Below are 12,817 nucleotides of genomic sequence, written 5' to 3'. Positions count from 1 at the left end.
TGGTATCTGCTGCAAAGATTACATGGGGTTGTGAACAGAAGGTAAGATATAACAGGGTGTATAATAAGGTATACTTTCTTTTTTTTTTTCATGTGAGCACTGACAAACTTTATGCTTGTTAACCTTTTTGCTTATTGACCCATCACTGGTAGACAGATTCATGAAGTGCTTTTTTTAATGAAAAATCACATTTTCACTTCCAGCCTTTGGTTTTGTTTTAGATGGATAAACATTTGTTCATATGTTGTATTGCAAAAATTTTGTCCCTTGTTTATGGAGGATAAGAGTGACAGTTTTCCAAATAAAATAAGCTACTTTGTCTAACAGTAAGAAATATTTATGGCCCACTAGGTAGCTGCAGCCTGCTTGTTGTGAAATCTAAAGTTCAAAATCTTTTTGAACTTGTTTCTTTTAAATTAGCTCTTCTAAAAATCTTTAATTCTGAAAGACAAGAGGTGGATGTGACTATAATGTAAATATTTACTGCTCTGATGTGCTATAGCTGGAGTGATATAGCCTAGGGAATGACCTGCTGGGTGGCACAGAGGTGGAAAGGGATCTTGGAGTCCTAGTGGACTCCAAGATGAACATGAGCCGGCACTGTGACGAAGCCATCAGAAAAGCCAATGGCACTTTATCGTGCATCAGCAGATGCATGACAAATAGGTCCAGGGAGGTGATACTTCCCCTCTATAGGGCGTTGGTCAGACCGCAGTTGGAGTACTGCGTGCAATTCTGGGCGCCACACTTCAAGAAGGATGCGGATAACCTGGAGAGGGTACAGCGAAGGGCAACTCATATGGTCAAGGGCCTGCAGACCAAGCCCTACGAGGAGAGACTAGAGAAACTGGACCTTTTCAGCCTCCGCAAGAGAAGGTTGAGAGGCGACCTTGTGGCTGCCTATAAGTTCATTACGGGGGCACAGAAGGGAATTGGTGAGTATTTATTCACCAAGGCGCCCCTGGGGGTTACAAGAAACAATGGCCACAAGCTAGTAGAGAGCAGATTTAGACTGGACACAAGGAAGAACTTCTTCACAGTTCGAGTGGCCAAGGTCTGGAACGGGCTCCCAAGGGAGGTGGTGCTCTCCCCTACCCTGGGGGTCTTCAAGAGGAGGTTAGACGAGTATCTAGCTGGGGTCATCTAGACCCAGCACTCTTTCCTGCTTATGCAGGGGGTCGGACTTGATGATCTATTGAGGTCCCTTCCGACCCTAACATCTATGAATCTATGATTTAAACAAAATGGTTCAGATTCAGACCACTTCTCTTAAACATGTGGACTGTCATCTTGCCCACATGCTTAGGGAAAAATATATCTAGCCTGTTCAGCCATATTTAGTCAATGAATTTGACCATATGTCATCCATCATACTTTTATCAGTGTATGTGAATAGACTGTAAAAATGCTCCAATCATTAGTTTTGTGCCTAGATTGTAGTGGTCAAGGACTTGGTTATTTGGTTGGGGGCCAACCTTTTTGGCAGATATGCCACATAGGCCCCATATCTCCCCCAAGTGCCCCTCCAAGGTCTCTTCTAACCTTACTTTTATATGATACAGTCCCTCTCTCCATCTGCTGCTTTGCTTTCTGCTTCCTACCCTATCTGCCTCTGCTGCTCGTCTCCCCAGTCTACTGCATGCCACACAGGCTGCTCATGCCATTTGTGGCACGTGCCACAGGCTAGCTGCCCCTGTTTTAATAGATGTATTATTTGAAAGGCATGCTTGTTCCTAGATGCGTGAGGAGTTATTTCTGTGAGTTATTTAAGATAGGGAGTTAGTAGTGGGGCTCTGCCTTTTTTGAGCAAGTAGATGTCTTTTACTCTGTTCTACTTATTTCTACTTACTGCTATTTTAACCCTGTGTAGTAATATTAGGGTCTGAGGGAGGAAAGCTGAGTTCTGCTGAAGAAAGGCAGTTAGATAAGGTAAAGTGAATGCAGCAGACAGGGGTTTTGCATTGGCTCCACCACTGACCTGAAGGTGCTTTACCTCTCTTTATTCCTGTGCTCCACATATAAAGTGGTAGCAATTCTTATCCTTCTATTCAAAACACTTTGAGAACTGTGGATGAAAAGTCCAGTTAAAAATAGGCGTTTGGTATGTATATGGTACATGGGGGTGGGGGGGGTATGAATTATGTCACCATGTTTCACATGAATTCAGCTGTTTTACAGTGTATTCAGATTTCAACAAATTCATCATGCTTATGTATTTTGCTACTGAAGGATTATACGACACACCTCTTAAGTTGTGGTACGCTACAGTTTTTGTTTTGTGCCTTGACGGGCTATCAAGTGAAGAGAATTGGACGATTTGCATCTGAATGCTACCAAGCATTTTGTATTTGGTGGTAGGCTGACTTTCTGGGTTTACATACAAGAATGATGGATGAGAGTGAAAAAATTAACTTGAGACTATTTACTTTGTACAAAAATGCAAAATGTTTAAATCCTTAACTTTTACCTGGATCTACATCAGTATTTATTTGAAATCAAATGACTAGATATTTTAAAGGTACTTAAAGCTATTATTTTTAATCTGAAAATCAGTGTTGAACATCTGCAGTAGGTTGACAAATTGTGGTTCAGTGTAGTTCTTAAGGAAATTTTAGCAATTTCCATCTGTGCAGTTTAGCCAAACTTCACCTAAGTTGACTGAATTTAGTTCGCCTCATGATATTTAAATGTGTTTCTTTTTATGTGAGAGGCAAGAATTATTGTGGATGATACCTTTTGTTGAACCAACACCATAGTTGGGATAGACACAGGGTGTGATTTAACATAGATATATGGCTGTGTCTATCCTAAGCCATGGTGAAAGAATTGGGGGAAGTAGCTGTGGACTGGGTGCTATCATTGAAAACTCAGCCTGTGGGGCAGAGCTGTACTGTTACCCAGCATGTTCACAGGTGGTGGATGACCAGGTTACGTATGAAATAACCAGGGGTAACTGAATAAGCAGTCACAGACCAAGCAGCAGCAACACCACCAGGATGAGGTAAGGACAGCAGATGGCAATGCTTTCCCTCCTCAAAAGCCATATATATCCTTTGATAGTGCTCAGACATGGTGAATACAGGTCACCACTATATTAAGCCTGCCCATCCCCTAGCCATGACTCTACAAATCCTCAATGGCAGTGCAGGCGGAAGAAGGTGTTGGAATCTCAACGGCTGTGAAGGCCGATGAAGGCTGCAGTGGAACGAGATCTCTAGTTGTCTTGGTCTCCTAGCCATTGGATCAAGGTTCCATTCTGTCAGGTCACTGCAGGTGACCTTTAAAACTGAAATATTTGTACATCTTAACTATAAAGATAGCTACATCTAATTATGCTATGTACTTTTACTTTATGGTCAGTAAAAATCCATGCTTCACTTTAAATTTGGTGTGCTTCTGCACCATGCCCAGCACATGCCCAGAAGAGGCAGCCTGTTTGTTTGACCCAGCTCTCCACCACCTGTATAGATTGGGTGGTTTAGTGGGGCTTTTTTGGTGCTTTTATCTAATACTGATTGAATTGGCTTTAGATAAAAGCTTCATTATGCCCTGCTGAAGCGCCTGATCTATACAGATGTTGCAGAGCTGGGTTGAACTAATGTGTTGCTTCTTCAGGTAAAGAGTGGGGTTTTAAAAATTATTTATTTATTTATTTATTTTTGTATGTCTGCAAGCAGCCTCATTGTCTAACTCTAACCAATGAATTCCTGACTTTTGTGAACGTAGTGGTTGTCTTCCTGTCAGACTGAGAGAGGATTGTTTTCCTGCCTTTCAAGTGACTGGGTGAGAAGGAACCAAGAATTTCAAAATCAGTCAGGATGAGAGGAAGTAATTGAGGAGCTGACAACCTGTGATTACTATTGTATTCAGAGGTGTTTGCTGTCAAATTCAGTATTGTCTGCTTTGTTACTAGACAAGTTACCTTTGTGCTCCCAAATACTTACTCTGTGAGTGACCAGAAATTTAACCTTTTTCAGTTTCAGCCTGTCAAGTGACTCTGTCTCTGTCTTTCTTTGCAGTGCAGTCATTTATTCTTTTTTTTTTTCTTGAAGGCTATACAGTACTGCAGCTTGTCGTATTTGAAAATCGTGTTGAAGGCATCTCAGAAACTTTAACAAGTATAGTTTATGGTTAGCCAGAGTTTTAGTTGACCAAACAGGTGAGGACAGACACATGTCTATGCCCCTAAATGATCATAGGTTGCTAGTTCATTTGTACATGAAAATTGAGGTTCTGGTTACCTGTACAGCCTATAATGGCCTCTCTGACCTGTTATAATACCTACATTCAACTGGAAAACATCCAAAGGATGAGTCTGTACAAAAGGATGGAAGGGGCACATGGAACAGGGTGAGGAAATTTTTTTTCTTCCAGAAAACCATCTGAGACTAAGCAGGTCTGGTTTTGTTAATGCAATATTGTTTGCTTTTTAAATTATTTTGAGTTTTCTGCAGACTGCAGGTTTGCAGACTTGCTGTCCCTGTCTACATGTTATAGTCATTGTACAATTAACTGAGAACAGCTACATGTGCAAAGTATCTATCATGCTATTAACTGCTCCAACCAGCTATAAAGTTAGATCACAAAAACATGTACTACATAGCCAGTTGCTAACCAGCTTTAATTTTCACATGTAGCAAGGAATACACTGTATGATAGCAATATGCTTGTCTTCTGGCATCCCAGGGTGCAGTACTCCATCTCTAGTATAAACTTCTTTTAAAAAGAACAAGGAGGAAACTCCTGACCCAGCATAGATCCGAGCCCTACGTTCATTCCCCATACCCAGCAGCACCCAGCAGGAGAAATACCCTGAGCACAGAGCAAGTGAGCAAGGTCAGCCTTGCTATGCTGGAGCTGAACACAGGGTTTCCTGAGCAGCAGCAAGCATGGGGGAGAATCCTCACCCCCCCCCCCCAACCCCATTTTCCCTATACAAGGGCAAGGAGCCAGTGCAGGGGGCCACAGTGCAGCCTAGGTTTCCTGGACAGCAGCAAACTTCTTGGGGGTGGGGGGAGTCTGCCTGGCTGTATTGCCACCTCCCCTCCTCCAGCTCCCCTCCACCACCCTCACCTGGGCCATGCTGCTGCTCTGGAGACCTGAGCTTTGCTCCAGCAGGGCAGGATGCCCTCTGCTCCATGTGCACATGGGGGGGGGGGGAAGTAGGTAGGTGTGCACTGGTAGATATTTTGGGGGCTGATATCGATAGCCGATTTTTAAGGAGGCATATTGGCCGACGCTGATCTGATTTGCAATACAGCTGAGTCCAGTTGGTAAGTCCATTGTGGTGAAAGAGGAGGGGGAGGCCCCCTGCGATGAGGCAGGGGACTGGGGTTGCGGTGGCTGCTGCCCGGGTGGGGTGGGTGCAGGACAGAGCTGCAGCTCGTCCAGAGGGAGGGCAACTCCTGCCACTGCGTGCTGCTTGTCCAGCAGCTCCTGCTGCTGCTCCTGCCACTTGTTCGGGAGGGCATGGGGTGAGGGGGGGCAGATCTCTGTGGGGCAGGGTGGGGCAGCCCCACTCTCTTCCTCGCCTTGCTGCCTGTGTGCTGCGCTGCGGCTGCATGCATGCACGAGCATTCATCAGCCAAATTATCGGCCACTTCAAGCCAATTTCTGATAGTCAATTTTCTTTATATTGGTGCTGATCCGATATTGGACCGATGTGTTGGTGCATCTATAGAAGTAGTGGGAGGATTTCTTCTCCCTTCCCTAGTTTGTTTCCCAGGGGAGACTCCAGGGATCCTAGGGGATTACTCCTTAGAAGAGTTAGGTAATTCTTTCAGGGGTTCTGCTGACCAGCAAGAGCTCCTCCAGGTGCTCAGAAACAGCGGTGCAAGCTGTTGTTCCTTTTTCCCTCCTCCTGACAGCTTGCCCTACACATTAGGCCTGTGCAAAGCAGCAAATATTTGATTTGGATTTGACAGATTCAGAGGACAGTGATTTGATTCAGACGTTTGAATCACTGTCCTGATTCAGTTCAACCGAAACAGATCCAAAAGATTTGGTGCCATTTCGGAGATTTGGCCATAGAGTAAACAGGCAGCTCAGCTGCCTCCAGCTGGTAAATCTGTTGGGGTTGGGGGAGGGAAGGGACATAGGGGAGGGAGGGTTTGGGCTGGGACAGGCTGCCCAGCTGGGGCAGGGGAGTGGGGGTGCAGGATGTCTGCATGGCAGCTCTTGGAGCGAGGGCTCGGCCCTGCTGCTGCTTGCCCAGCTGGGGCAGGGGCGGGTGGGGGGATGTGGCCGTGGCTCCCTTCAGTGGAAGGGGGCAAGTGGCAGCAGGGCATAGCCGCCGCTCCCAGCACTGCTGTGCCCGCACTCTGCGCCTTCTGCACTGGCTGGCAAGCTGTGGCAGTGCCTGCCCTCCCACACTGGCTGGCAAGCGGGGGCAGAGCAGAGTCCCTGCTCCCAGCACTGATGTGGGCACAGTGGCGCTGGGAGCAGGGCCTCTGCCTTGCTGCTTGCCAGACGGTGTGGAGGGTGGGCTCTGACACTTGCCAGCTGGCGTGGCACATCACGGGATGTGGGCGCATCAGTGCTGGGAGCAGGGGCTCTGCCTTTCCACCGCTTGTCCAGCCGGGGCAGGGGGGAGCAGGATGTGGGCACAGTAGTCCTGGGAGTGGGGGCTATGCCCTGCTGCTACTTGTTTCCTTCCGCCCAGAGTGAGCTGCGTCTGCATCCTGTCCCCCGCGCTGGCTGGGCAAGCAGCAGCAGGGCAAAGCCCCCGCTTCCAGTGCTGCCGCGCCCACATCCTGTGCCCCCCTGCCCACCTCCTGAAGTTCTGCACCTCTGCCCCAGCTGTGCAGATTTTCCCAGCCCAGCCTCAATCCCCACTTCCCCCAACAGACTTACCAGCTGGAGGCAGCTGTGTCTATTGCCAAATCTTTTCCTAATAGATTCAGATGCTTCGAATTGATTCAGAGGTTTTACTTGGTCTCCCGATTTGATTTGGATTCAGAAATTTGGTTCCCAAATTGGGCCGGATCTCCTCCAAATTGAATCGGCTACCGAAGCTTCGCACAGCCCTACTACACATGTGTAGCTGTATATATGGTACAACCTCTTCATCATGCAAGAAAAGCTATCCTGTGATTGGAATAATGTCTAAAACCTGACTAGGTTCTCTGTCTCTTTATCTGTCCATCAATTTTAGTCAATATGATAGGACAGCATATCTTGGTGTGTAAGCCTTTTATATTGAGGAAGATGCAGTTTGTTTTTCTAACCCATGGGGAGTGTACTTGCAGGATGATGGGTCTTTATAAATGATGGTGTAGCAGTAGCATTTCTTTCCTTTGCAATTTTTAGTATAAAACTGAGGATTTCTCATTTTCATTATCCTTTTATCTGTTTACAAGGAATGAATGAGGAAGGTTGAATCTCTGGCTTGCCTAGGAACCTGATTTCGGGAAAGAGATATGTTTTTGGTAAAATTCATTTCTCTGTTGCATTGTTTTTCCTTGTAGGTCAGGAGTTGGCAGTGTTTTTGGGTACATTGCCAAAAACACCTGCGACCTTGACTTGTAAGATGTTGGTGTGCCAGGGGTGGACAGTGGGGGAGCCACGAAGAGCCCGATCCTTGTTGTGACAGCGCAGCCCTGGCAACTTCCCTGCCATCTGCCCTGAGGCATGTATGCAACTGCTGCCAGCAATGAGCTTGGCCAAGGCTTCGTGGAGCATGGTGCAGCTGTTTGCAGCCTCCTGACTGCCTGCTTCAGCCAGCCCAGACTCTGGGTTCGCCCCTGCTGCCTGCAAGCAGCTGCACTGGGATCTATGGAGCCCCAGCCCAGCTTGTTGCCAGTGACAGGTGCATGTGTGCCTCAAGCCACATAGCGGGGAAGGGGTCAAGACTTCTGTGCCACAAGAAGGATCGGGCCCCTTGAGACTCCCCTGCCATCTGCCCCGAGGCGTGCATCCCAAGCAAGATGCCTTGGTGTGCTACTGTGGCATGCGTGCTAAGGGTTGCCTACCCCTGTTCTAGGCTAGGCTTATTATATATCTGAAAATTCTGTTTTTAGACATTCTTTGTCATACCTTCCTCTTATGAATTTTCCGTTTTTTTTTTCTTCTTCTCAGAAACAAGATACTGGTCAGATTTTGTTGGATATGGCTTATAACCACTTGGGTGTGACAGAGAAGGAATATTTTGGTTTACAGCAAAATGAAGAGGCAGTAGATTCCCCTGTAAGTACACTGTTAACTTTTTTCTTAAAATAAATGTATAATGACTTTTTCTTTGGGGAAAAAAAAAAATCCATCTAATTTTTTTTTTTTTTTACTTCACAGCGGTGGCTTGAAATGAGCAAACCTATCAAAAAACAGCTTAAAGGTAAGATATTTTTAGTACTTGGCAGACACAAACTTCTAATTGTTTTTAAGCCCATTCTAGTTTTCTTGATTAGCTTAAATATTATCCATGTGTGAAGTAAACTTTTGGATATCATTGCCTTGCTTACTAAACCTTTTTGACAAAAATTCCTGCAGCTCTTACCACTGCTTGGCTGCAGATCAGGAACTGTAGGTTGCTTATGATGTTACTGCTGTGATATGCAGATGTAGCAGTAAAAACAGTAGCGGTCTGGAGGCAACAGTATATGATGTAGTAGTACAAACAGTAGCTGTATGGAGGCAACAGTACAGTATTATTACCATTGATGTTGACGGTAGATTTGAGCCTGAAAAAGTTCTTAGACACAGTCCTAAGGAAAAAATAGTAACCCTGAGGTGAGTTTAAACCGTTTTAGGTAAAATTCCTAGTCTGGTCAAAGTCGATCAAAACTAGTCATTCTATAGTGGTTAATTTTTAAATTCCATCTTAAAACTATGAATAGGGTATAACTTTCTTAGTCGGAAGAGTTTATTGATTGTTTATGGTAACAGCATAGCTTTATGTCTATCCTTTGAATGCAAATGTAGTCTAAGTTATTGATAGCCCCGTCTGAGTGAAGGTTAGTAACTTTAGAATTTTGATTGATGGTATGAAATTGCTGTACTATTTGGATGCTTTGCTGTATGTGAAGCCAGTTATTTGTAGCCAGTACTGAGTCTCCAGACCAAGATCAGTTGAGTACAGGTTTCCCTTGATTTCTTCGTGGGCTCAATTTATGCAAAGTCGCTCTTATGCGATGACCCTTTTTATACCTGAAATTCATTATATGTGAGGTAAATTTGCTGTTACGTGATTGGCATAGGTGCGCTCCCCCAAGTAGGTAAGTTTGTAAGGGGAGGGGAAAGAGCCATGGGACTGGAGCCCCACTCACCACAACCCCTGCTGCAGCTGCTCTGGGAGCAGCTGATGCCAGTGGCTTGCAGCCGCTTGGTTGCACCATGCCCTGAATCCCCGGGGCTCTGCCCTGAACCCCCCAGCACAGCATAGCCCAGCAGCTGCAAGTAGTTGGCACCCACCGCTCCCAGGGCTGCAGCAGGGGCAGGCAGCAGCTTGCAGTGTATGTGCAGGCTCGGGCCGTGCGGCAGCACTAGGCTCTTCCCGGTGCTCAGGGTGGGCTGCAGCAATGGGAGGGGGGCTTCTGCCACCCCAAAATTCACCGTAGCGCCTGCCGCGCCCCCCCCCCCCCCCCGCGCACGCAACCTGCCCTCCCAATGCTGCTGCTGAATGCTGGGAAGAGCCTGATGCTGCTACCGGCCCCAGCCTATAGTGGCCACTGGCCCCAGCCTGCTCTCGTTCTGCTGCAGGCTGCTGCCTGCTCGTGCTGCAGCTCTGGGAGTGGCAGGCACTGTCTGCTTGCAGCCGCTGGACTGTACCACGCCAGGGGGCTCAGGGCATGGTGCAGCCCAGCGGCTGCAGGCAGCTGGCGTCGGCTGCTCCCGTGGCCGCTTCAGCAGGGGCTGTGGTGACTGGGGAGAAGCGGAGCAGTGAGGTGTGTGGGGAGAAATGGGGCTAGTGGGGCTGCTGTCCACCCTGAGCACCGTGAAGAGCCTGGTGCCACCCCTGTTGCATCCCTGGGAGCGGCCTACACCACCTGATTGCAGCCACTGGGCTGAGCCGTGCCTCTCTCCCTAACCCTTCTCTAGCCCCAGCCTCACTCCCTTCCTCCCTCACCACCGTGGGAATGTGTCCTTATCTGTTTCATTGTAAACTGGGTATGCTTTATGCAAATTTAATTTATGCGCCTGCCCTGGGAACACATCTACGGCATAAATTGAGGGAAACCTGTATTGTTAAGCTTGAATCTTTTTTTGAATGGATAAAGATAGCTTCTGACCAGGATAAGTGTGTTTTCAAGTCTCCCAAGTCCAAGGGCATGGTAATTAAGCAAGGGATCACTTGGAAGGCTAATCAGGAAGTGATCTGGCAGGGAGTGGAGGATTATAAGATCTCTGTTGCTTTATTTATTTATTTATTTATTTATTTATTTTTAAAGAAAATGTTGATGGAAGAAAGGAAGGGGCATGTGTATGCCCTCATGATAGAAGTTCTGTTGAACTGCGGGACCAACAGAAGAGAAAGAAAGCTAGCTGTATGGGAAGCAGGGAAAGTGAGTGAGACTTCATGATTTGGAGGAAAAGCCAGGAGCTGAGGATGGGAAGTTTGTGTAGATAGTCTGTCTAGATCAGTATATTTCTTGTGCTAGTCTTTTTCTTTTTTGAGCCTTTACAGGATGTTTCTTTTCTCCAAGTCTTGTATGTTCCTGAAGCAGGCAGTTATAAACCAAGGATGATCACAAAATTAGGGATGTGGGAAAGTGAGAGCTATTGGCTATTGTAGAGACTGAAGTGTGTGTGCGGGGGGAGGAGGGGGGATATCAGCACTGATTCTGGAGTTTTAAGACAACTGGGCTATGAGAGCTGCACTTTTTTTGAAAGGAAAAACAGAAACCATGTCCAGAAAACATGCCAGAGAATCAAAAGAAGAAAAGGTAGCGTAACCAAACAAAGAAAACTCTGGTAGGACACGTGCCAGGATGAGAAGATCCAAATGGTGTGGTGAGAGTGAAACTGGCATTCATTTCTAGCAGCCAAAAAATGTCCACCTTTAGATATGTTCCTGGGAACAGGGCACAGGTATTCAGCCTGCAACTGCCCCCTCTCCCCTGCTTCTTGTACCTTCCTGAGACCAGAGGTGATTCTGGTCCATGCAAAGTATGAGGAACAGCAGCTGCTCCAGGGGGACTAGAGCAGTAGGGCAAAGCCCCCATCTGTCACTCACACTGAGAACTTCAGTGTGAGAAGCAATGATGGGGCTGGAGGCTTGCCACTTGGCCGCTGACCACCTGTCCCCAGAAGGAGTCAAGAAGTGGGGAAATATACAGGCATTTGTTCTTGTAGAAGACATTCTTCCCAGTAGTAAGTTCTAGCAGGTGGGAGATAAGTAATTTTGCTCTCAGAACAGCCATTTTTGTTCTGGGAAAAACTGTGAATGCCTGTATACTCATGGCTTCTACTGGGAGAGCTGTGATTTTTTTTTTTTCTGGTAGAAACGTAACTCCTGTACATAGCCACTGCTATAATAACTAGTGACGCAGGAGTTCAGTTTTTCTCTGCCCCATTTCTGGCTCGTTCTGTGCTTGTGTGCGATTTGAAGTAATATAGGCAGACAAGATTCTTTGGGTGAATTTGATATCTTTTATTAGACCAACCAAAATAGTTGGAAAACAATTTTTAAGCAAGCTTTCAAGTTCAAAAACCCTTAGTCAGTCTAAGGAAGTTTCAGCAGTTGGTGTGTGCTCTTCCTGGATGGAATGAAAAGTAAAGAAGCCAGAGGTTGGGCTGGTATTGCATACAAGACAGGCAGTTAGTGAAGATGTAGATTGAGGAGTCAGTGGGCGAGAGACAGGCTGGGTGGCAGGGGAGAGAAGGAGGATGAATAGCGGAGAAGTACCTGGGGAGTCAGATGTCAGGCTGGTTATAATGTGTCATAAATCCAGTGTCTATGTTTAGTCCATGATTTTTAGTATCCAGGAGGTTGATGAAGTGAAGTTCGTAGGCTCGTCTTTGGAAAGTGTTTTTATAATTTTCCTTTGAAGATCAGAACTGAGAGATTGGAGAGAGAGTGGTTTTCTTGTGAGAAATGTGGCCCCACAGGTAATTGGGTATTCCTGTCTTTGATACATTTCCGGTGTGCGTTCATTCTGGTGCGCAGTTGTTGTTTGGTCTCTCCTACGTATTTTCCATCAGGGCATTTGGTGCATTGGATGAGATGCATTACATTTCTGGAGGTGCAGCTGTAAGATCTGGGAATGCTGATGACTCTGTTGTGGGGTGTAGTAATTGTGGGAGTGGTGGAGATGCGTTGGCAGGTTTTGCATTTCTTGTCGTTTCATGATCTGGATCCATTTGGTGTGTTGTGGGCCTGAGGAAGTTTGCCTCTGATGAGGTTAGCAAGGTTTGGTGCTTGTTTGAAGGGTAGGGTGTGTGGCTGTGGGAAAATCTCTTCAAGAATAGGGTCTCTTTCTAGTGTGGGTTGCAGTTGTCTGAGGATTTTCCATACGGGTTTGAGGGAAGGGTGATATGTCTTAACCAGTGGTGTGCAATTTTGGGGGGTTTTCTTTTCTACTGCAGCAGTTCTTCACGTGCTATCCGGGTGGCTCTTTCAAACATGCGGTCTATCTCTCTGGAGGAGTGTCCTTGTTGGGTGAAAGCTTTTTTAAGATGGGTGAGGTGGCAATTTGAAGTAACAGCAGTCATACACTAACTGGTGAAGTTTTATTTATTTTCCATGTTGGGCAGGATGGAGCTTTCACTAAATTTTCCCAGATGATGATGATCGCTTATGAGACATCTAAATAAAGTACATTGTGCTTTTTTAAGAATTCCTTCTTTAATGCCACAAGGAGGCAGAACATAAATTTCAACATCA

The 12,817-nt window shown here is 46.4% G+C and overlaps 1 protein-coding gene across 7 annotated transcripts in view; it reads left to right on the top strand.

The window, feature by feature from the left end:
• PTPN3 (protein tyrosine phosphatase non-receptor type 3) overlaps positions 1–12,817 on the top strand; it is a 312,280-nt gene that overhangs the window by 123,476 nt on the left and 175,987 nt on the right. For all 7 annotated transcript variants that reach the window (XM_059728511.1, XM_059728513.1, XM_059728510.1 and 4 more), the window contains exons 3-4: positions 8,077–8,184; positions 8,287–8,329. In XM_059728511.1, the coding sequence (XP_059584494.1) occupies positions 8,077–8,184; positions 8,287–8,329 (151 nt within the window). The remainder of the gene's footprint in view (positions 1–8,076; positions 8,185–8,286; positions 8,330–12,817) is intronic.

This window comes from Alligator mississippiensis, chromosome 5, assembly GCF_030867095.1.
Source record: "Alligator mississippiensis isolate rAllMis1 chromosome 5, rAllMis1, whole genome shotgun sequence".
Lineage (NCBI taxonomy): Eukaryota > Metazoa > Chordata > Crocodylia > Alligatoridae > Alligator > Alligator mississippiensis.
Note: the sequence above shows the minus strand (reverse complement) of the source record. Positions and strands in the feature narration are given on the sequence as shown.